At 45.9% G+C, this 23,607-nt stretch overlaps 1 protein-coding gene across 3 annotated transcripts in view; it reads left to right on the top strand.

Annotated features, from left to right (window-relative positions):
* The window catches only part of KCND3 (potassium voltage-gated channel, Shal-related subfamily, member 3), a 202,786-nt gene that overhangs the window by 178,180 nt on the left and 999 nt on the right, over positions 1–23,607 (top strand). For 2 of the 3 annotated variants that reach the window (XM_008572020.1, XM_008572038.1), the window contains exons 2-6: positions 13,296–13,458; positions 19,814–19,915; positions 20,248–20,337; positions 21,851–21,907; positions 23,086–23,333. In XM_008572020.1, coding sequence (XP_008570242.1) covers positions 13,296–13,458; positions 19,814–19,915; positions 20,248–20,337; positions 21,851–21,907; positions 23,086–23,333 — 660 coding nt within the window. The remainder of the gene's footprint in view (positions 1–13,295; positions 13,459–19,813; positions 19,916–20,247; positions 20,338–21,850; positions 21,908–23,085; positions 23,334–23,607) is intronic. The other variant, XM_008572030.1, reaches the window with a different exon arrangement.

The raw sequence follows: 23,607 nt of genomic DNA, 5'->3' as shown, positions 1-23,607 counted from the left end.
AATCCTAGAGGTCTAGGTTGAGGATGTTTACCTCTGGACAGCATTTAAATATGGTTTTCTCATGAGCCAGGTAGTATGACCATCTTGGGACCACTTCAGCCCACTTCCAGGGCCCAACTTAATTTCAAGTTCTTCTTTCTGTTGGTAGCCCAAGGACCAGTTTCACACTGACAGATCACACATCACCAGACTACTGTTGGTGTAAGCCTCTGAGCAACGGTGTTCCTCTCTCTACTGACTGCTCACTCCTCCCTGCTGTGATTTTGCTTTGTGATTTTTTTTATTGGGGTTAAAGTAGATTTCCCCTACTTCAAGTGCCCCCCACAATGCATCAAAAAGTAAATTTTATACAGGATGTAGATGTCTTGCAACAGAAGGGCCCTCTGATGATCTACTCTGCCAGGGCAGCAGTTCTTTTCATAGTTCATTCAGTCATTAAACAATCGTGAGTGCCCATCTCATGTGCCAGGCATGTCTTAGGTACTGAGGATGCAGCTTCTCCTCTCCCAGAGCTTGTAGTCTGATTCAAGGAGTCAGTCGTAGGGGACCGTCCAGTCCAGGGAGTACACACCAGGGCATTGCTTTATCTCTCATTCACTCATGAACTGTTGAATCCCTACTACTAGGCATCATGCATCATGTTAGGCACCAGGGATCCAGAGATAGATAGCCCTGTCCTTGGATTGCTCTTACCTCAATGGGAAAACAGACATATCGGGAGGTATATCAGGGATGACGGAGTGCTGCTATGGAGGTGGAAAGGCAGGAATGAATGATACTCTGCCTAGGGGAGTCAGGGAGAGCCTAGGGAGGTGATATTTGAACAGGATCTGGAAAGATGGGTAGGAGTTGCCTGGCAAAGAGAGAGAGAAGGCGACTCCCAGCAGAGAGAAGAGCCTGGGCAAAGGAATCATGGAGTCGCCTGATTCATCTTGGAGCACAGATGAGTACACTGTGGTGGAAGCATGGAGGACGGGGAGTGGGGTGGGAGCTTGGCTGGAGATGTACACAGAGGCTGCCCCACCTCCCAAGCCTGTGTACCACCCCAGGGTCCTCCCTCCCCTGCATCCCCACAGTGAGTCAGTTACTAACTCCAGCAGGTTCTGCTTCCCAAATAGTACCTGTCTGTCACCTCCTCCCTAGCTACACTGCCACCATCTTGGTTCAGGCCTCATCTTCTCCTGCCTGGACTGGTGCAGTAGCCTGATAACTGGTTTCTCTGCCTCTGCCTTCGTCCTCACACTGCTCTCAGGTGATCTTTTAAAGATTTGATCATATCACTCCCCTGCTTAAAATCCTTCATTGGCTTCCCATTGCTTCCAGGAGAAAGTTCAAATTCCTTGGGTTAACCCAGAAGGACCTTCATGTGACCACCTCTCCAGCCTCATCTCTCACCTCCCTTTTACTCCAGCCGGTAATTTCTCATAGTTCCTTCACAGCTCAGAAATCAGCCTGTGCTGCCGCCTCCCGGAGATCCTCTGACCACCCTCCACTTTGATTTAGAGGCCCCTCTTTTGTGCTCACACAGGACTCTGCATACATCCTTCTCGTAGTATTGTGACATTGGACTGTCATCATGATTTACTTGTCTGTCTTCCCTATGGTGTCATAAGCTCCTTGAGGGCAGGGGGCATGCCTGTCTATTTGGCTTTTTATCCCCAGCACCTAACAAAGTGACAGACACAAGGTAAACACCCAGTAGATGTTTGATGAATCAGTCAATCCAGAGTGATAGGATGGAAATGCGTGGGCCAGTGCAGGGGTGTGTGTGTGTGTGTGCGCGTGTGTGTGTGCGCACGTGTGCATGCGTGTGCGCGCGCGTGCACACACAACACAATGGGCAGGACATCATCCCTCTGGAGGGCCAGGCAGGCTCTCCCTTGATGCATGATCTCATCTCAGTTTCCTCATATGCACAATGACTGGTCTGAGGCTGGTTGCTACAACACCTTCCTCACGTTCTATGAGTCCACAAATCTGTGGATGGTTTAGAGCAGTGGCTCTCAAAGTGTGGTCCCCAGATCACCAATATCAATGTTACCTGGGAATTTAGTAACAGTGCAGACTCTCAAGTCTCACTCCAGATCTACAGAATCAGAAATCTGGGGTCAGGGCCCAGTAATCTATGTTTAAACAAACCTTCCAAGCAATTCTGATGCACACTAAAGTTTGAGAACCATTGGTTTAGAAGAACAGCCTTGTCACCCAGCACAATTGCCATTGAGGTAGCAAGACAAAGAGATTACTGCCACAGACCAAGAGTGGTGAAGAGCTCCTGGCCAGGAGTCTGCAGCTATGGTTGGCTGTGACCTTGAAGAGCAGGGCCAACCACAGCAATGGCCTGGAAGGATCACACGCTTCCTTCTCCCAGGACTCTCCACTGGCAGAGCCCAGAAATATCTTCCATAGCACCTGAGAGCCTCCCAGCAAGGTTCTGGGTCATACTACTTTGAAAGTTTCTCCATTGTCTTGAGGCTGTTCTGTCTAATGTGGATTAGCCAAGTCCTTTGGCTCATTTCTCTCTTCCTGCAGCAGGGCATAGTAGAAAGAGGGGTGCTCTGAAGTTAAACACACCTGGTTTGGAATACTGGCTTGGATTAGCTGATGATCCTGAGCATATTACTGTTAAGCTATGAGCCCCAGTTTCCTCATCTCAAAAATGGAGCTAATAATACCTCATAAGGTTAAGAACATTGAATGCCTACACTTACGCTAAATAAAAATAAACTATTACTGAATTATCACTGTGATTGTTATTAGATTGCCGTGCTCTGAGCTTCATCTCTCCCCTCTGAGTCTACCCCCAGATGGGGTCTTCAGAGGAACTTCGAGGTAGCTCCAACCCACCCTTTCAGCTCCTGTCTTGCTGTAGAGACATGAACAGAGGTGTGTGTTGGGGGGGCGCATGTGGTAGAAAGAGGAGTGATATGGGGCTTTCATTCCTTTTCCCAAGTCCCCCACCTTGAGAATTGACAGCATAGGACTAAAATTATTTGTAGAATTATAGCTAAGCTGGTGCCTAGATTTGGTCACTCTGGAGTTTTCTCCCTACTTGCTCTCTAACAGGACCACTACCTGCATGTTGGCTCCTTAGGGACCATAGATTTGGGCTGGAGTAACTAGTAGTTGTGACGGGACTTGGGGATCGAAGAGACCTGGTGCATGTCCCAGTACTGCAACTGGCTAGCCAAGTGGCCTGGGACATTTTACTTAGCCACCCTGTGCCTCAGTTTCCTCAACTGTAAAATGAGGATAATAATAGTATGTACTTCTTAGGGTTTGGGGGAAGAGCAAATGAAATAATGTATGTGCAATACCTGATATGGTATGAGAAGAAAGAAAGAGAGAGAGAGAGAGAGAAAGAAGAGAAAAGAAAAGAAAAATTACAGCAGTGCTTCTACATGGGAGGGGATTTGGACATGAAAAGAGGCTGCACAGATATTTGTCAAGGAATAAACTCATCAGCCCAGGTTGGTGTTTTTGGTGTCCTCCAGGAAGGTCTACCATTGTCCTTTGGCCCTGGACAAAGAAGGAGCCATAGAGGTCTGAGTCCCTGAGCTCAGTGCCAGCCTGCTCTGAGAACTCCCTCACCCTAACCCCACCCAAAAGGACAGCATCTGGCCCCCACTCCACCACATCCCCAACACCGAGGGCTCCAGCAAGCCAAGTCCAGGGGCATCCCAGTGGAGAAGGTGGGTGCAGGAGCGGGTGTGGCAGTGAGGCTGAGACACCCTCCTTGCATTCATTGAGAACGTGTCTCCTTGATTGAGCTCCCAGCACCTGGACCCTAAATGGGCAGTGCTCTGGCCTTCAGTAAACAACAAACTCCCAACCAGAGAGGCAGTCTTGCCCCTGCCGGAGAGGCAGGCAGAATTGGATGGGGGAGCCTGGCGTGCACTTATCTCTTGGCACCTGGAGGAGGAAATGAAGGCAGCAATTAATTGTACAAGGCGGGTGGTTTGTGCAGCTTAAGTTCAGATAAAAAGTTTAATTATCCCTAAGCCCTAATACAAATTAATTAGCCTTCCATATTAGGAGAGTAAGCTTCCTTGCTCTTGCCTCAGCCCAGACATAACTGTGGATTACCAAGGATGTGCTGGGAGAGACAGGGAGGCAGAGAAGCATAGAGTCCCTGAGCCCTGCTTGCTTGAGGGCAGACAGCTTCCTCCATGTGAGCACCAAGCAGGGTCTGGGTGTGAGTCCCAAGTCTGGGGTGAGCATCATAGCTCACCTATACCTGGGATGTCACCTCCAGGAGGAGCTTTCTTATCCCTTACTATTCCCACCCACAAAGCCAGGATGGGACAGGGAGAGGAGTCCCAAATAGCATGAGTGGAGGAAGACAAAAAAGGAAATAAGGCTATGGGTTTAGGGCCATAGATGCCATTAGGAATTAGAGAATCACCATCAGTCCCCAACTACGTGCTCCTGCCCCAGGAGGGGCAATGGGATAAAGGGCCCTGCCCATCAAGGTCATTACAATCATAATTAGCTGCTGTTTAATGAGTGTTTACTGTGTAATAGGCATGCAATCTTTACAACAACATTACAAGGTAGGATTTATTCACTAACTCATACATTCAACAAACATTTATTGAAGTACTTTGAGCAGAGGAATGACATGCTGGGATTTGCATTTTAAGAATATGCTTCGTTATGAATTAAAGGGAAACAAAAATGGAAGTGATAAGTCTGGTTTAGAGGCTTTTGCAAAAGTCCAATCTAGAAATAACAGTAGTGTGGGTCCAGGGTTTATTTAATAAACACTTGTAAAGCTCCTACTAGGTGCAAGGTTGAGCACGTTTACAAATAGTAACTCATTTAATCCTTCACAATAACCCTGTGAAATAGGTATTATTATTTTATCAATGCCAGGAAACTAAGGAGAGAGAAGCTAAGGAATGTGCCCAGAGTCACCCAGCTAACAAGTGGCAGAGCCAGGATTTGCCATAGGTAGGCTGGCACTCAGAGTCCACACTTTTAATCACTATGGACTTCCAGTCAAGATGGCAGAGTAGATGGTCCCTATGGTCACTCTCTCCCACAAATCAACCAATTTACAACTATAAAAAAAAAACACTGACAGCCAAGCTGGGGCCTATAGAGCTCATGGGAAGAGGAGGAGAGACCTACAGCGTGCATAAAGGTGAAAGAAGCCATGATGAGGGAAAGAAAAGACCCCTCGACCATTTCAAATTCTGGCTGCTTCCAGGCTGGGGCTGCTGAGCACACAGAGCAGGAGCTGGCAAAAAGCTGCAGCTGTGCCTTTCAGATGAAGTTGCTTGGAGGTGGCAGGGGAGAAGATAGGGCCTTAGTGGCTCCCAGGCCAGCAAGACCACTATATGGTTCCTCTGGACCCATATAGGAGCAAGCAGCCACAACAACTGAAAAAAAGGAGCCACTCAGAGGCTGATGAGTCATCATGAGGGACCAGAGCATGGCCCATCCCATGGGAAGTGTTTGGAGCACAGGCAGTGGAGGAACAATGGGGCACAGCAAGACAACTGATCTGCACCCCAATCAGCATAGGACCACTCAGAGGAGACTGGTCAGGAATATAGAATTGCATGGGGTGCAGTTTGATGAAAAGACTCTTTATTAACTAGTAAATGTCTCATTTCACCAAAGAACACCTATAATACCTAGAAGGACCGGATGTCCCCTAGGCTACCCAGCCAGAAAGTGGGGAGAGCTGGGGGCCTCAGCAATGCCCCCCAACATCCACAACCAGTCCCGATGAGGGGGACAAAGGCCTCAGCCACACACCCCAGACATGCGCAACCACCCAAGTGATGACCACCAAGCTGCTGTAGGAAGCACCCCAGGCTCTCCCAAGCTGGGGTGATGGGGGACCGAGGGCCTTGGCCATGCCCCACCTACACCTACAGCCAGCCCAGCAATAACCACTGAGTCACCACAGGAAGTGCCCTGGGCTCTCCTGAGCCAGGGCGGTGAGGGGCCTCAGTCCTCAGTCATGCTCCCTGACATGAGCAACCAGCCCAACGACAACCACCAAGCTGCCGCAGGAAGTGCCCCAGGCTCTCCTGAGCCGGAGGGGGGGAGCGAGGGCCTCAGCCATGCACCACCTCCACCCATAGCCAATCCAGCAACAACCACTGAATCACCACAGGAAGCACCCTGGGCTCTCCTGAGCTAGGGCAGTGGGGGCTGAGGGTCTCAGCCATGCCCCCCTGACACGTGCAACTAGCCCAGCAATGACCACTGAGCTGCTGCAGGAAGTGTTCTGGGCTCTCCCAACCTGGGGCAGTGGGGGGCTGAGGGCCTCAGCCACGCCCCTTTCAACATGCTGCAACCAGCCCAGCAATGACCACCAGGCCACAGCAAGAAGGGCCCCAGGTTCCCAAGCTGGAGTGGGGGGAGGTGAGGGCTTTTGCCACAACCCCTGACATCTGTACCCAGCTCAGCAATGACCAAGCCACTGCTGGAAGCCCCCAGTCTCCCTTGTGGGAATGTGGGGGGTGCCACAGGCCTCAGTCACACCCCTCCTCCTTCCTCCTTCTTCCATCACATATCCTTCCCCTTTTTCCTCTCCTTCTCCCTCCTGACTGCTCCACAACAGCATACTAGAATGTAAAAAAAATAATAATATTAATAAAATAAAAATAAATAAAGAATACAGGAGGATGTGCATAGGTTCTATGCAAAAAAAAGGAAAAACAAAAAACAAAACCACTTTGCTGCACTTCTGCCACTGAGGCAGCTGAGATGGAGAGAAAGGGATAAGCTCCAGTTGACTCCTCAGAACCCTCTTCCATGATCATCTTTTCCCTGACCCCCCCCTCCTCCCCTGATCCCAACACCAGGAGAAGCCATATGTGAATGACAGAGCAGGGGTGATGGAAAACAAACCAACCCGGGCTCTAACCCCAGTAGGTTTGCCTCTTACTGCTTGAGTGACCTTGAAGAAGTTACTGTACTCTCTAGACTTGAGCACCTCATCTCTAAAATGGGCTAACCGTACCTGATAGGGTAGATTATTGTGAGACCCACTGATGCAGATAAAGTTCCTAGCACAGGCTCCCGTCCACTGTCCCCTTCCTTCCATTCCCTGTCTCCTCTTCTTCAGGCCAAACATTCCTCTTCCTCTGATTGTTTCCCATGAGGGGATTTCCGGAAAATTCACCATCCCAGTCTCTCTTATCTGGATATGATCCAATTAACCAATGTCCTATAGAATGTATAGTGCCCAAGAACACAGCACAACAGCCTAGAAGTGATCTGCATAAAGGAGCAGAGTATGACCACCCAGTCCCCTTTTCTGGACTCTGTAGTCCCATCAGTCCAGCCTCAGGTGGCGTTAGTTTTCAGCAGCCACATTACACTGGTGGCCAAGGTTGAAGTTAAATTCCCTAGTAATTTTAACATAGACTCCTTTTGAGCCAAGTCTCTCCCATCAGCTGTGCAAATCATTGATTATTTGAAACAAAATGCTGATGTTGTCATTTACCTTTGTTAAAATTAATCTGGCTGGTTTCACCCATGACTATAACCTGTTAAAATCTTTTGACTCCTAAAGACTTCAATTCATATTAGCTCTGTCATTTAGAAATTTGAAGAACTTACCTTTAAAACAATCAGCAGAGCAGCAGCAGCAGCAGCATGGGACCCAAATAAAAAAAGGTTAAGCAAAAATAACAATTCGTTAGTAAGCAAAGTCAAAGGAAGGATGGCACAACTAAGCCACAGGAAAGTCAAAGATAAAGCTGGTCCTCAGTAAAAACTAGAACAGGAACTCAAACTCTGTCACTGTGCTTTCTATCCCTCATCTCTTTCTATGTGTTAACCTTCTTCCTCTCTAACTGCAATCTGGCTTTTTCCCGTGGCAGAAAGCATGGCTGCCTACAGCTCCCAAGCTTTACTTGTTGCAGCTTCAACTTCTGTGAAAGAGATTCATCCAATCCCCAAAGTAAAAATCCAAGGAAGGGGGAAAGGTACTCAACATCATTAGCCATCAGGAAAATGCAAATCAAAACAATAATAAGAAACCACTTCACACCCACCAGGATAGCTATAATTTTTTCACATCATGGCACATTCTTATAAAGCCATAAAAAAGGAGGTTTACAATGTTTATAATTATATGATATGTACTATAAGTATTTTTACATGTTAAGGAAAACCAAAGCAGGATGCAGAATTATACAGTATAGTACAGTACTAACTTCACAATAAAAACATGTACAAAAAATAGAAATATCCATGTGGTGGCACAATAGGTAACTTTTCTACTTATATGTATTTTCAAAACATTCTAAAATGAATATATTCTGCTTTTATATGAGAAAAATACAAACTTTACATAAAGAAAAAAACAAATCTATAAATTTCTTTCTGCTCTATCAAATGTTGTACATTGCCAATTATGTTCAAACAGCAACTTCCCCTTTGAAATCTCAAGATGTTATTAGGTTCAGAGAACAATTAACTCCTTGCTATTTAGCAAAGTCAAAGAATGATATTTTGCTTACTACATTATTCTGCTTTAACTCATAATCACTACATAGGCTGATTTTCAAAGCAGTAATAACACACAGACTCTAAAATTACCTGTAACTCAACTGTCCTTTTTTGATGAAATCTGAAGTTCACATTCTTGAGGGACTCCTAATTTGTCATTATAAATAGTTGGATATACCAATTTTCTATAAACTAATGATTTCCTACCTGGGCTGTAGGAAGGGGGCTAAAAAGTCTTAACACAAGATTCTTAAATTATTTTAAATAGTTCACAATATCTAGTAAAAAGTTACACATTTATTTTTAGTAAAACTGCTGAGACTAACCAATAAGTGCCTTTATTTTAAACTGGAGTTGTATTAATTCAGTATGGGAGCCTTAGTTACTTCATGTTGCTAGCAAACGGAAAGGACATTCTTGGGGGGGAGGGGAGAGAGGGAGGAGGGCGGGAGGTGTCGGTGAAGGGCCATAATAATCATATACATTGTATATTGACAAAATAAAAATTAAAAAAATAAATAAAAAATAAATAAATAAATGCAAAAAAAAAAAAGACAGATAATAACAAGTGTTGTCAAGATGAGGAGAAATTGGTCACCCCATTCGTTGCTGGTGGGATTCTAAAACAGTACAGCCACTTTGAAAACAGTTTGGCAGTTCTTCAAACTGCTTAAACATAGTTACCATGTGACTCCTAAGAGGAATGAAAGTACATATTCACACAAAAACCTGTGCACAAATGTTCACAGCAGCCTTATTCATAAGAGCTAAAAAATGAAAACAACCCACATGTCTATTAACTGATGAATGAATTAACAAAATGTGGTATACCCATACGAGGAAATGTTATTCAGCTGTAAAAAAGGAATGAAGTACTGATACATGCTAGAACATGGACAAACCTTGAAAACATTGTGCTAAGTGGTGTCAGACTCAAAAGGTCACATGTATGATTCCATTTATATGAAATGTCCAAAATAGAGAAATCTAAAGAGACAGAAAGTAGACTGGTAGTTGCCTATGAATGAGGGGTGAGGTATGGAATGGTCACTGTGAGGCTTCTTTGGGGGTGTAGTGGATTGAATTATGTCCCCCCAAAACTCACTGAAGCTTGAATTGTGTCCCCCAAGTTTTACGTATTAGAAACTTGGCCCCCACTGTGACTGTTAAAAGGGTGGGAAATCCTATTATGGTAATTAAAAGGTAGAGCCTTGAAGAGGTGATTGGATTGTAGGACCGTGCAGTAGTGAATGGATTAAAAATGGTGGTCAGGGGTGTGGTTCTGAGGGATTTAAAAGAAGAGGAGAGTCTGTCTGTCTCTCTCTCTCTCTCTCTGCTTCCATAAAGAAAATGAAATTTATTGCTTACAGTTTCTGAGGCTGGGAAGTCCAAAGTCCATCTGGTGGTGGTGACAGTGACCCAGGGGTCTCACATTACAAGATAGTGGAAGCAGAGCGAGCAGAGAGCAAGACAGACACTCCTCTCTTCCCAGCCTCAGAAACTGTAAGCAATAAATTTCATTTTCTTTATAAATCACTCAGTTCCAGATATTTTGTTATAAGCAAAAGAAACAGACTAATACGGCGGTTATGAAAATGTTCTAAAATTAGACTATGGTGATGGAGGCACAACTCTGTAAATACACTAAAAACCATTGAAATATACAATTTAAATAGTTGAATTTTATTATGTGTAAACTGTATCTCAATAAAGCTGTTAAAAAATAGATGCAGGAAAGGAACCCACTGACTCAGCTTGGGTCAGGTGCCCTATTTTGAACTTACTATGACCAGTAGGAATGGGGGCATAGGAGAAGGTTTGAAAGAATGTGGCAGCTTCCCCAGACGGAGTTTATGCCGTAATGGAGGGGGAAGGACACAGTTCTAGATGGGGTAGGAGACTAGCAAACAAAACAATAGGTGCCCACCTCACTGGCTGCTTACAGAGAATTTACAGTTACCCAAACACTGAATTAAGTTCTTCTTCCGAATTATATTATTAATGATCACAACAATCTTAAAATTAGGGATATAAAACCCATTTTATAGGTGGTAGAGGCTCAGGTTAGCTAAATTGCCCAGGTTCACTTAACTAGTTGATATTGTGAGGCTAGGGTTCAAACCCAGGTCTGACTTTATTTTTTCCTCTCAATTATTAGCCCGTGCTGCCTCCCTCTGGCTTTGTTGAAAATTCAACAAGTTGTTGAAAAATTCTGGAAAACACCACCGGAGACCTACCTTTGGATCCATTCTTTATTTCATTTCCTTCTTTACTCTTTTACTAAAGGTAGACCTTTCTAATGTGAAAACCATGAACTTCCTTTGCTGGCATAGGACCACTGTTGTAATTGGAGAAGCGCTAGAAGACTAGAGGTGGCTGTTCAACCGCTACTAACCACACTGCTAGCCACACCACATTCCTCCAGCTTGTCAAGGGTATAAAGAACTGGGACGAGAACGCATCTTGCTAAAATTATGATGCAGTAGATCTGCAGCAGTCTCCTGACCCACTAGCCAGTAAACCTTACTCCCAAAACAAGAAATAAGGTTAATTTGGCAAGATGTGTGCATAGTGAACCAATACAGCTTATTTTGCAAGTGTTCACAAGCTGTCCACCTTATAATCTGCTCTCAAATTCTCCCAGCAATTTGATGGCAGAATTGATGGATGCCAATCCCACTGGTCTATGGCTTCTCAGACCTCCTTTCCTTTTCTTTAAAAATATCAATACAGCAGTTTTCCATCTCTAGTCTCTTGGTATTTCTCTGCTACACCATGACTTCTCAGACATCATGAGCAGTGGTTCTACAGCCCCATCTGCACATTCCTCCTGTCTCTCAGGTGGGACCATGTGGGCCTGTGATGTAAACCCTCTGAATCCAGCTGGGCATTTGCCTGCTCTCCCCTCCCCTGCTTCTTATCGGCATCTGCCCCAGCCTTTCCAAGATGAAGTGTGTTCTTCTCAGTGGAGAAGGCAGAGAGCACATGGGAGTGGAATCGTTCTGCTTTCTGCCTGTCATCTGTTACTGGCAGACCATCTGCCCCAGCAGTAGGCATAGCTTCCCTCCTTGTCCTCTCTTCAAATGAGTAAAACAACCTTTCTGTTGTCTTTAGCATTGTTGACCAGCCTCAGTCACTCTGGCATGTGGTATTCCTGACACTGTTCCATACTCCTGCCGTGCTTTGTTTTCACCCACAGCTGTGTGCCCACTGGCCGCCTTTCAGTCAGTCATCTGAAGATCACAGCTAACATGACATATCTCAGGGGAAGCCCCCTTTTCCTCGTCATTGGGGTTGTTTGAACTTGGGACAGTCAACCGTGTGTTTAGAGTTCCCCATCAACAGAGAACATGGTTTCCAGAATGCCTAGGTAAAGTAATAGTATTTATTGTTTATAGAACTGCATATAGGATAATAATATAGATTACTCTTATTATCTTCATTGTATAGACGAAGGGAACTGAGACCCAAAGTAACATTTCCCCAAGGTCACACAGTTATTTTATGATGGAGCTGGGAAGGTCTTGAATCCAGGTCTTCTAAGTTCAGAATCCAAGACCTCTCCTAAGTATCATGGCAGAAGAGGCAAACCTAGTCACAAAGATCCAGAAGGAGCTATTGCAGGCCTTAATATTAGTGCATGTCTAAGACAGCTTGGGCCAGGGCGAAAGGCCTGGGTGCTAAAAGAGAAGGAAGACAGTCTCAAAACAGGAGCCTACTTCATAGGGTATTGAGAGGCTTAGATGAGTTCTTTCATTCATTCACCACTGCCATATCCTCCACACAAAGTCCTTGGGTGTTTAGGAAGTAAGGACGTCATACTTCTGAAACAGCTTACCTCATTCCCTTCTACATTCTCTTTGGAGACCCAAGACGTCTGGGTTCCCTCAGGACAAGTGACTTTGAGCCTCACTACTTCATGACTTAAGGAGCTGAGTTTCAGAGCCCATGGTCCCCCTCTGAGACAGTGGGTTAGTGGGAAAGAGACAAGAGTAAGCGGAGTGGGCTTAAATCCCAGCTGAGCAAACGATGTGTGACGTCTCTGAGCCTAGTTCCTGCATCTGTACAGTGGGGATAAGGACACCAAGTTCACAGGGTTTCTGGGGCTTATGTGAGGTAAATATGTGAACGTGCTTTGTAAATTATAAATCTCAGCTGGCTGGTTTCCTTAGTTGGTTAGAGCGCAGTGTTGTAACACCAAGATCAGTGGCTCAGATCTAAGTACCGGCCAGTAGCCAAAAAAAAAAAAAAAGGTAAATTAGGACTGTCCCTGCCTGCCTCCTCAATCTCCTTTGGTATAACGCTCCCGCTCTCTCTGTGTCCAGTCCCGCCGGCCCTTAGATAATTCCTACAATAGGCCAAGCTCCTTCCCGCTACCTCAGGGCCTGTATGTGTTCTGTTCTCTCTGCTTGGCACACTTGTTCCCAGGTGTTCTGCATGACTGGATCCTTTACCTTCAGATCTCAGTTTAACGTTAGCTCCTCAGAGAGGCTTCTCCTGGCCATGCCCCCAAACCTGACACACACCTATCTCTATTCTCTTCATAGAAACGACCACAAGCCACAACTGTTTTTATTCATTCACTTACTTGTCTGTGGTCTTCCCCTTGTAGGATGTTGGCTCCATGAATATAAGAATGTTTCTTTTGTTCACTCTCAGGTCATAACACAGTACCTGGCATATAGTAGGCTCTCTAAACAGTTGTTGCGTGACTGAATGAATGAATGAATGGGTGAACAGGTGAATGCTTGGCAGGGAAGTCTGACTTGTGTCCCAAGTGGCCCCTCTCTTCCTTACACCCTGTTTCTCTCTCTCAGATATGGAGACATGGTGCCTAAGACAATTGCAGGGAAGATCTTCGGCTCCATCTGCTCCCTGAGTGGCGTCCTGGTCATTGCCCTGCCAGTCCCTGTGATTGTTTCCAACTTTAGCCGGATTTACCACCAGAATCAGAGAGCCGATAAACGCAGGGCACAAAAGGTAAGCCTCAGACACAGGAATTGGGGGAGGGAAGCAGTGTACAGGGCAGGGGGCAGCCCTGGAGAGAGGCCTGGACCTCTGCCTTGTGCAGCTGGCACAGTCAGGTTGTCCGGCCTGGAGTTCCTTGGAGGATCACTGCACAGACATCTTCTGGTTTTGGAAGGTAAAGCAGCTTTTTGTCCCTTCTTGCTCACCAGTGTCCGGAATTCCAGCCCCAGTCAGCTGCAAAACACAACAAACTCTAAAGTATCTATAAACTGATAATCCCCCTTTTAGATACCTATGGCAGCTTCCTTGGTCCATGGCTCTGCCTCCACAACTCAGCCACTTGGCAGTCCCCTAGACTTCTCCCTTTCCCAGCCAAGAGCTTACTGGGAAACATAATCTCTTTTAATATCCTATAATAGCCTATACAAAACCCAGTGACAACAATAAATTTGCTGAAAAGAAAAAATGAATACTATGAAAGGAGAACATTCTGAGGCCATTGAGTTCAGGGACAAATGGCACAACAGGCTTTAAAAACCTCCAGAGTATCATAGGGTTAAAGCACAGAACTCAACTGATGATCAGGAGAGTAACTATCAGTCCTGAGAAAAGTTAATTTTGCCCCGTATACACTGCTTAGGATGGCAGGGAAGGGTCAAATACCTTCATTTGCCTACAAAATGAGGAAAAATGTCTGAAGGCTCTGGTACTCAGAAAGAAGCATCCTTTCCCAACTAGCTCCCAACCTTCTCTGTAGAACAATTCATCAACTCAGCCAACTCTAGTTCACTTGCATTTTTAAGGCATCTGGCCAGTGAACGTTCTTGGGTAGTGACTTTACCAAGGGTCCTATCAGAACAGGGATGTCTGAAGGGGAATTTTTCATTTCTTTTCTGATCTGAGCTGAAATGTGCTACCCCTTCAGCAGCATCTCAACCTCCAGTGGGTATGGTCAGAGCCTTCTACATACAATGGACAAGAGGGGACCTCATTGAAAGATTAGCTTATTGAAAACTTGGGATTATGTCTCCTTATTTTATTCTTTCTTTCATTCATTTTTTCCACAAACATTTCCTAAGCACTTACTGTGAAGCAGCCCTATGCGTTGCTAGATTATTTCCTTGCCACATGATCCCTGCTACTGGCCTTCCACTTGCAGGGATAACCCCTGTGTAGCAGGGCCATGTTCTGGATCAAAGGAGTCCAGAATTTCTCAACAGATCTGTGCATGCTGACTATAACAAAGCCTCAGAGTTTGTGAAAGCTAGCTCCACAATGCATGATAATAATTATTATACAATATGATAACTTCCATGTATAAAATATACAGAATATATAATATAGTATATAATTATATAATAAATCCAGTTGGTTCCCACCTCCAGCATATTGCCTCTGTGTGCCCTTGTTGGCACCTCTTCCTTGCCTTCCCGTTCCCCTCCACCTGTGCTGAACTACACTGTTACTTATCTTGACCTAGTCTGTAATGGTGCCAGCCTTAAGATTCATCTTTGGCTCTGGTCCATCCTCTCTGTCCCATCCAACACCTGCCTCCTACCTCTTGACCCAAGGTCAGGGTTTCCCCACCCCCATCCCCTGTCAGTCATCCCAGAAATGGAAGTCTTACATCTTTCCCCATTCAAGTCAGCTGGCCAATTTGAACAATGTCTAGATTCATTACACAGTCCTAAATAAAGGGGCCGGCAGAAAGTGGGATCTCCTTTCCAAATCCAGGAGCCTGAGGCCCTGAAGGGCAAGGGATCCTATAGCACCCGCCCTGCTCCCACAGGAGCTAGGGCTGACACAGGTTTTTGGCAGAGCAGGTGAAGTTCCCAGGAATCGTCCGGTGACAGCGCGCTTCAGCTGTGCTCTGGGTGGCTCCTGTGGCTGCCTTCCCCTCCATACCCACGCCCCTGTGCACTTCTTAGAACGTCTCATCCACTTTTTGCCCCTGTAAACAATATAACAGTGGACATTTCTCCCTGGGACTTTATAAAGCTCATCTTATGTGATTAAAACCCAGAAGCAGTAACTTTAGCTTATTCCTCCCTCTGGCTGCTGAAGATGGGTCTCCCTCCCTCTCCTTCTTTTCTCTCCCTTTGAAATGAGAGTAAATATCTACAGTGTTTTCACCTAACCTGCATACTGTTTCTCCTCAAGGTCGCTCTGCTCTCTCTCTTTCACCTTGGGCTTTTTCTGAAAGGGGGAAAAATATATATATCGCTTGCTTCCAGCACTGAGTCTGTCACTGTGAGTCAAGGCGGGCAGGTCCAGAGGACTTAGTGGGGAGTGGAGAGATGGGATGGGGAGGAGGTCAGAGAAGCTAATGATAGTTCTCAGCCCAGACCACAGACTTGGGAGCTACGATAGCCACAAAGATAAGCTCCAGCCCACATGCCTTCATTGTAAAGGCTCAAAAAAGAAGTTTCTATTGTCATCTCTTCCCATTGTGACTGGTTTGCTGGAACTATTGCTAAGATAGGTGTACTACAATTTGCACCAGAGATTAGGTCCTCTGAGTCAAGTGAACTGGAGATCCGGTGGCGAGGCCTAGCAGTGGACAGAGAGGAGCACATCTGGAGTGAAGCATTTGGTTCTGGTATATGCCTATATTCTCTTTATTAATGGAATATTTTTTAAGATAATTGTAGTTTCATAGTTGCAAGAAAAAACCAGCCAGCCACACACACACAAAAAGAAAGATAGTTATAAGAAATAATACAGAGAGATCCCTTGTGCAGTTTGTCCAGTTTCCCCCAATTACCATTTTACAAAACGATAGTACAATATCACAACCAGGGTATGGACAATGATACAATCCACCAGCCTTATTCACATTTCCCCAGATTTAGGTGTGTGTGTGTGTGTGTGTGTGTGTAAGTTTTGTACAATTTTATCACCTACATAGGTTCATGCATCCACCATGACAGTCAAGATACTGAACAGTCCCAGTTGGCCAGTCAGCTCAGTTGGTTAGAGCACAGCCTTATAACCCCAAGGTCATACATTCAGATCCCCATACCAGCCAGTGGCAAAAAAAAAAAACAACTGCTGAACAGTTCCAGTAACACAAGGATCCCTTGTGTCACCCTTTTATAACCACACCCCCTGCTCTACCCTGTCCCTAACCTTTGGCAACCATTTATCTTCTATTTAAAAACGTTTTTATTTCAAAAATGTTATATAAATGGACTCATACAGTAGGTAACCTTTGGGGACTAGCTTTTTCTCATTCCATATAATTCCTGGAGATTCATCCAAGTTGTGTGTATTGATAGTCCATTGGGTTTTATTACTTAGTAGTGTTCCATGGTCTGGATGTACCAGTTTGTTTATTCAACTGATGAAAAACATCTGGGATGATTCCAGTTTTGGGTTAACACAAATAAAGCTGCTATGAACATTCATGTACAGGTTTTTATGTAAACATACGTTTTAAATTCTCTGGGATAAATGTCTATGGGTGTAATTGCCCATGTTTTCTCTTGACCTTTCCATTTCTCGCTCTTTCTCCTTCTGCCTCTCCCAGGGCAAGAGATGTAAATACCCATGGCCAAAGGGCACCTGCAGCCAGACAGCTAGAAAGTGCTTAATTGTGGAAGGCTCCCTGTGGATTGAGAGAATCATGGTCTTGGCCATAGATGGTGCCTGTAGCTGCACCCAGGGAGGGAGCATTCTCCCTCCAGATCACTCCTCCAACTCGGGAATCTCCACACCTATTGAAAATGCACCTCCCTGGGCTTTGCTTATCAAGTTTAGAAACCTGCCTGGCAGGAGAAGGAAGGGGAGGATGTTACGGAAGGAGCCTTTGGCCTGAAAGATGGAAATCGGAGTTGAAGTCTTGCTAGTCCCCTGCCTTGTCCTGAATAAGTCACCTCCCCTCACACACTCCATTTTATTGTCTTTGAAATAGGCCAAGATGATCTCTGAGCTTTCTTTGAACTCTCATGTTGTCCATGGAGCCATGGCAGAGAGTGAAGCTGATCAGTCCATATAAGGACTGAGCCCATTACAATGGCTTTATAAACATGGACTTCTAGCCAACTATTTATGATCATCTTCCTTCTTTGGTCACCACAACCTTTGCTTGACCACCTGCTCAATGTGAAGCCCTGTGCTGGGTGCTGGAGGTAAAAGTATGCACAAGCCACAGGGCCTGGCCCTTGAGAGCGCAAAGCCAGTGAAAGAGTCCCACCAAATTTCATATGCTGGGTGTAGTTCTATAAATAATTGCAAACCTCTTTATCCTGCGTGGGAAATGATTAAACGATATAGTGCATTTGATATGACAATCTGTTGCTTTAATAGAGCTCAGGGTAAGATAAGATTAAAAGAAGTGCCACAAAGGAGAACAGGAGAATCTTTCATCTCTAGAAAGTAATGAAGACAGACCCCAGATACGAGAAAGGTCTGGCTCTAAGTGTTGCAATCAGATTACATAAGGCTGTAATGAGCCCAACACAATTGGATTTCCATATGCAGCTCTCAGCACCCAGCACTCACCCAAAGCAATAACAGCCACATCCTTAAATGATGAGAAACCTGCTTGAATGTAAACATCTAGCCAAGGGGAGGGCTGGAGCAGGATTCTCAGGGAGGAGAATGTTCTGGACCTTGAATGAATGTTCTTTGCTCAGAGAGAGGAGGAAGGTAGGGCTGACTTGCAGTCCTTTCTCTCCCAGCTTCCCCCTTTCACTCTTTCCTTCATCAAGAGGAGCATCCTCAGATTTATGGGCAGATCCTCCAGGCTCAAGACCTGGCCTCTTCCTCATATTTAGAAACCAGGGATGGGAGTTGAATTGTCCCTGCAGGGAGATTCTGGCCAATGGGGGACTTCCCAGAAAACAAGAGATATATCATGTCCCTTGTGCTTCTGTCGACAGCCTGAACCCCTGAGTCCTGAACTGCTGAGTCCATGGCCTCCTTAGCAGGTGAACCAGCCAAGCAGGACACATGGGGTTGGGACAATTAGAGAGGGTGACAAGAAATGAAAATTGCCACAATTTCCTAAGGACTCCTCCTGCTCGGAGTCCATGCTGAAGTTACATGTGGACTTGTCCAGAGTCAGGAGGAGGGACCCCGCCACTCCAAGATGGGTGTGTGATCTGTGTGAGCTTTTCTGCTTCTGGTAGAAAGAGCCTGGAGCTGGGTCTAGATCTACAGAGCTCAAACCCCAAGCTACATTTTTTTAAACCAGCAGAACCCCTGTACCCGTCTCTTTCCTTTCTCTCCCAAAGACTTTTTCCTCTTAGACTCTCGCTTTGGTTGTGCTACTGTCATGGTGACAATGATTATGGTCATTAGGAAGGAGAAGAGCAGACAGCATATGCAGTGTGTCCAGCCTCTCCCACTGCCTCTGCAAGCCAGAAGGATGAGCTTATACTGAGACACCATGCAGTCCTCCTGCAGGCAACCTTCTCTGCTGAAGGCTTCCTGGGTTGGAGCTGGAGAGAGTTTCAGTTGTCCTAGTGGTGTATGGAAATGGGTTCCATCCTCCCCTTTCTCACACACGTACAGGTCACCTCTCACATGCACGTCCACTCTTTCCCACTGACATGCACAGCAAAATACACATATATATACAACCATGCATAAATCCACTACCAAAGACAGACATGCAATTGTAAACACATTTATTAACTTGAAAAAAATCAAGAACCCATTGTTTACTAGGCCCTGGGGATACGTCAGTAAACAAGGGAAAAACTCCTGCCCTCAAGGAGTTAACTTTGTAGTGGGGGATAGAAACAGTACAGGATAAATATATAAAACATATATCCCCTTAGTAGTAAGCACCAAGGGAAAAAACAGAAAGCAGAGGAGTTCAGAAGTGTTGAGGGACACATATGCACACTCTTTGCTTTTCTCATAATTGCTTAATATTTGGGGACCTACTGTATGCAGAGAACTGCATGTGACCCTAGGGGAGTCTCAGATCAGCTATCACATACACTCCATAAGGAACTGGCAGTCTAGTTAGAGATAAGAAATCCTCCAGTTGAATAGTACATGACATTTACAAAACTGAGTAAGATAATGGTCATGAAACCTTTGGGAGGAGGGAGAACTTGGATGAGTGATATTTCTCCTGCCAGGATCACACCCAGGCTAGAGAAATGAGTAGAAACCCCTAGGAATTCTGACCAGGGCCAAGCTGTACAAAGCGGGTACACAGCATCTCAGACGCAGTCCCAGGGTCGATAACGAGCGATGCTTGCGGCTGGGAAGAAGCAGCCTCTTCCCATTCATCAGACGTCACCTGAGGAGCCAGCCTCCCTGGGGCAGCCCCTGGCACTGACGGGGCCAGTCTTGCTGTCTTTTTGTATTTTGGTCTCCCTCACTCTTTTATTATCTCTGCTAATCGCAGAAGGCCCGCCTTGCCAGGATCCGTGTGGCCAAAACGGGCAGCTCCAATGCCTACCTGCACAGCAAGCGCAACGGGCTCCTCAATGAGGCACTGGAGCTGACGGTAGGTGCCTGGAGGACCTGGGCTGGGGAAGGTAAAGGGGAGGATGGGCTTTTTTTCTCTTTCCAGGGGCACCAGCACTCCCACCCCAAAGCTCCAGTTTGAACCCTGAGGAGGACATATTTCCAGACTTTCCTCAGACAGCAGCCCCACCCACATACCTCTCCCATAGGATTATCACCACTACCCCAAACCAGCTTTAAACCAAAGGCTAGCATGCTGTATGCCGACCCTAAAATTTGGTTCATCCAGATTTTTCTGGTGACTTCCTACGTCCTGTGCTGGAGATGGGAGGAGCCACCAGCTTTATACTCAGTCTCTTCTTTTCTTACCAGGGCACCCCAGAAGATGAGCACATGGGCAAGACCACCTCACTCATTGAGAGCCAGCACCATCACCTGCTGCATTGCCTGGAAAAAACCACTGTGAGTCCCAGCCCATTGCCACCTCCTTTTTCATTCCAGACCCATGAGCCTTTCCTGAGGCTATACTCACATCCTCATCCTGGGCCAGAAGTTAAAGTTCCAAAAGGTAGTAATGAGGTCTGTCTATCAACCCTCAGTAGGAAGACCCTAAGGAGTGGGGCAAGGTCTGTCCTGCAGCAGCATAGAGGAGACCATTCTCCCAGCCTTCCCACATCCCTACACCAGTCCCCACAGCCCATTTCTTGATTACAAAGGCCTGAAGGCTCTCCCTATCTGTTTCCCAGTTCAGGTGGGCATCATCCTTCAAAACTAGGGTCAAATTTGTACAGGACAGTAGAGAAGAATGTCTATTTTTGCTCTACCCCTGGGGCTAGATTGATGCAGTCTGTGGGATCCTTTGCTCACCACGTTCCTCTTGGAACAGGAAACAGTGAATGAAGAAGGCAGTGTGTATATTTCTCCAGCCAGGATTTATCAGTACCATCCCCTCTCAGTCACTCTGCAATTCCCAGGGAGTTCAGATTCTGAAAGACTGATTGTTAAAATAGAGTCATGGTTCAGGGTGCCATGGCTGGAATGTGGAATGATGCTTGTGCCTCACCAACAGATTGAAAGGAAGGGCAGTGGGGCTAACCCTGGACCCTTGGCAAAAAGTGCTAGAAATAGTAGGGAGGGAGAAGAAGTCAGGGTAGACAAGCCAGAGAGAAACAAAGTGAGACCCTTCCCTGTGCCTTTCTAGAACCTTCCTCCCCAAAGAGCCTATAGTCAGGGCTCAGCACAGTAAAGAAGGAAATTTCTAATTCTGAATGTTACATACCCTGGCCTCCCAGATGTTGGGGAATAGATGTTAAATGACTCTTAATCTGAGCAATATGAGGGCACTATGGTTGGCAGTTGAACCCAATTAGGACTTCCAAAATCGGAAGGTGCTCTGCAAACCCTAGGTTCCAGGACTTATCAACAAAAACTATATGCATATCTAGAACTTCTCTCAAAGACTCCAGGCTTGCCAAAGGGATAGGCCTGGACCCAACTGCCCTTTCCAAGTTTGCATGTGCTGGGTGGAATGTGTAAATTGAAAGGATATGGGGAAAGATATTTGGGATTGAAGAGCTTGAATGTTGGCATTGAAGGAATGAGATTTTGGAATTGAGGGATGGAATGCTGGCATTTAAGGGATGGAATGCTGAATTTGAGGGAAAGAATGTTGGATTGTGGAGTGGGATATTGAGATTAAAGTTCTGGAATGCTGGATTTTAGGGGAGGAATGTTGAACTCAAGGGGTGGAATATTGGGATGGAAAGAGTGAATGTTGGGTTTGGGCAGGTTCCTGTTGGAGCCAAGGGGTAGAATGTTGGGACAAAGGAAGCAGGAGGCTGGCGATAAGGGATGGAATGTTGGACTCAAAGGGTGGAATGCTGGGATTGAGAGACGGAATGTCAAAACTGGCTTGGGAATGCTGGAATGTACAATGAATGGTGTTTTTATTTTCTGTTGGCATGTTGTCCTGTAGGGGTTGTCCTATCTTGTGGATGATCCCCTGTTATCTGTACGAACCTCCACCATCAAGGTATAACTTTTTAAAAATTCAATTGATGTTTTTCTCTCTAATTATTCTGAGTCTGTGGGTTCTCTTCTTTTTGCCCCCTGGTCTAGTTCTGTGCATGTGCTGTTGATTTTTCTGGGGCTTATCTTACCTCTGCTGTCATACTTAGTACCAGCTCAGGCTTCCAGTATTTTGTGCTGAACTACCCAACTGCTTTCCTGATTCCCCCTGTTGACCTCCCCAGGGGCTTGGAAGGGGTGGTGGAACATGGCACCAATGATGGTATCCTGTGAGTGTCCATGTGCCACATCTATCTGTGCCACCTCCCAGCTCTCTGGGGACTCCTGATATTGACTGTCAGGGCTGGTCTCTGAACTCTGTTCTCATGCTATTTCTCTTCAGACTTTCTCCTCACTCTGGCAGCCTTGGCCAAACCATTAATGCCATAGATTTTTTAGTCACCTTGGCCAAATAGCCATTTTTTAGTTATCCTGGATTCAGCTATACCCGTCTCGATGACCTCCAGTTAGGAAACAGTTGGCATTCCCTTCCCATGCTTACACTTGACTAAGGGAATTCTGTCCCTCCAGGTATATTAAGGATTCATATGCCACAGTCACTTGAAGAAACATTAAAAGAAACCATATTCCTTACAGTTTGACCCCACTGACCTTCAAGAGCAATGTTCTCCCAATTCTGTGAATAACCCAGTGCTCTTAAAAACTTACGTCACACCCTTACCCAAGATTCGTAAGGATCTAACCCATTAAATCTGGAAAAGACAACCTAGCATACCCACCACCCACAGTCAGTGACCCCTTGTCTGCCACCTCTGGCAGATCTTCTACAATGCCTGCAAAGTAAAGTCTTTGCTTCTAGCTCTGATGATGCCACTAAATCCCTCCATGTCCTCTGTATCCCTTCAGTTCAAAGCTGTAGGTGGGGTGGATGTCACATCATGATTTAACAACCACAATCCCCACCCTTCAATCCAATGGCCAGGGCTGCCAATATGATTGTCTTTCTTTCCTTGTTTGATGCCTGTGGGATATCACCCCTCCCGAATGCTATCTGTGATCCAGGCAGCTGAGAGTCCTTCCTTAAAGGCCCAGAACAGAGACAGGCAGCCATACAGAATATGGGAGCTCATCCTCCTTCTCCCTACCTCCTTTTTCTACTTCTTCTCCTTCTGCCTCCCACAGAACCATGAGTTTATTGATGAGCAGATGTTTGAGCAGAACTGCATGGAGAGTTCAATGCAGAACTACCCGTCCACAAGAAGTCCCTCGCTGTCCAGCCACCCAGGCCTCACTACCACCTGCTGCTCCCGTCGTAGTAAGAAGACCACACACCTGCCCAATTCGAACCTGCCAGCCACTCGCCTGCGCAGCATGCAAGAGCTCAGCACGATCCACATCCAGGGCAGTGAGCAGCCCTCCCTTACTACCAGGTGGGTGGCTTCCATCCCCACCACCCCCAAAGGCTTGAGTCATGCCATTCACAGAATTAAACAATCTCAGCATTAGGAGAATCTCGAAGATTTTCTAGCTCCAAACTCCCCTTATCAAATGCATGAGACCCTTCTACCTTCCTCACCCTGCCTTCTTTCTCATCCTTGCAAGTTAATTCAAAGGCCCTTCATATACTCTTGGAGGGTACTGTAGTGGGTTTAGGTTAAAAGTGGGGTTAGATATTAGAAAAAAGACTCAAAAAAAAAAAAAAAA

Source organism: Galeopterus variegatus, unplaced genomic scaffold (genome assembly GCF_000696425.1).
Source record: "Galeopterus variegatus unplaced genomic scaffold, G_variegatus-3.0.2 Scaffold45, whole genome shotgun sequence".
Classification (NCBI taxonomy): Eukaryota; Metazoa; Chordata; class Mammalia; order Dermoptera; family Cynocephalidae; genus Galeopterus; species Galeopterus variegatus.
The sequence above is the reverse complement of the archived record's forward strand: the minus strand, read 5'-3'. Positions and strand labels throughout refer to the sequence as shown.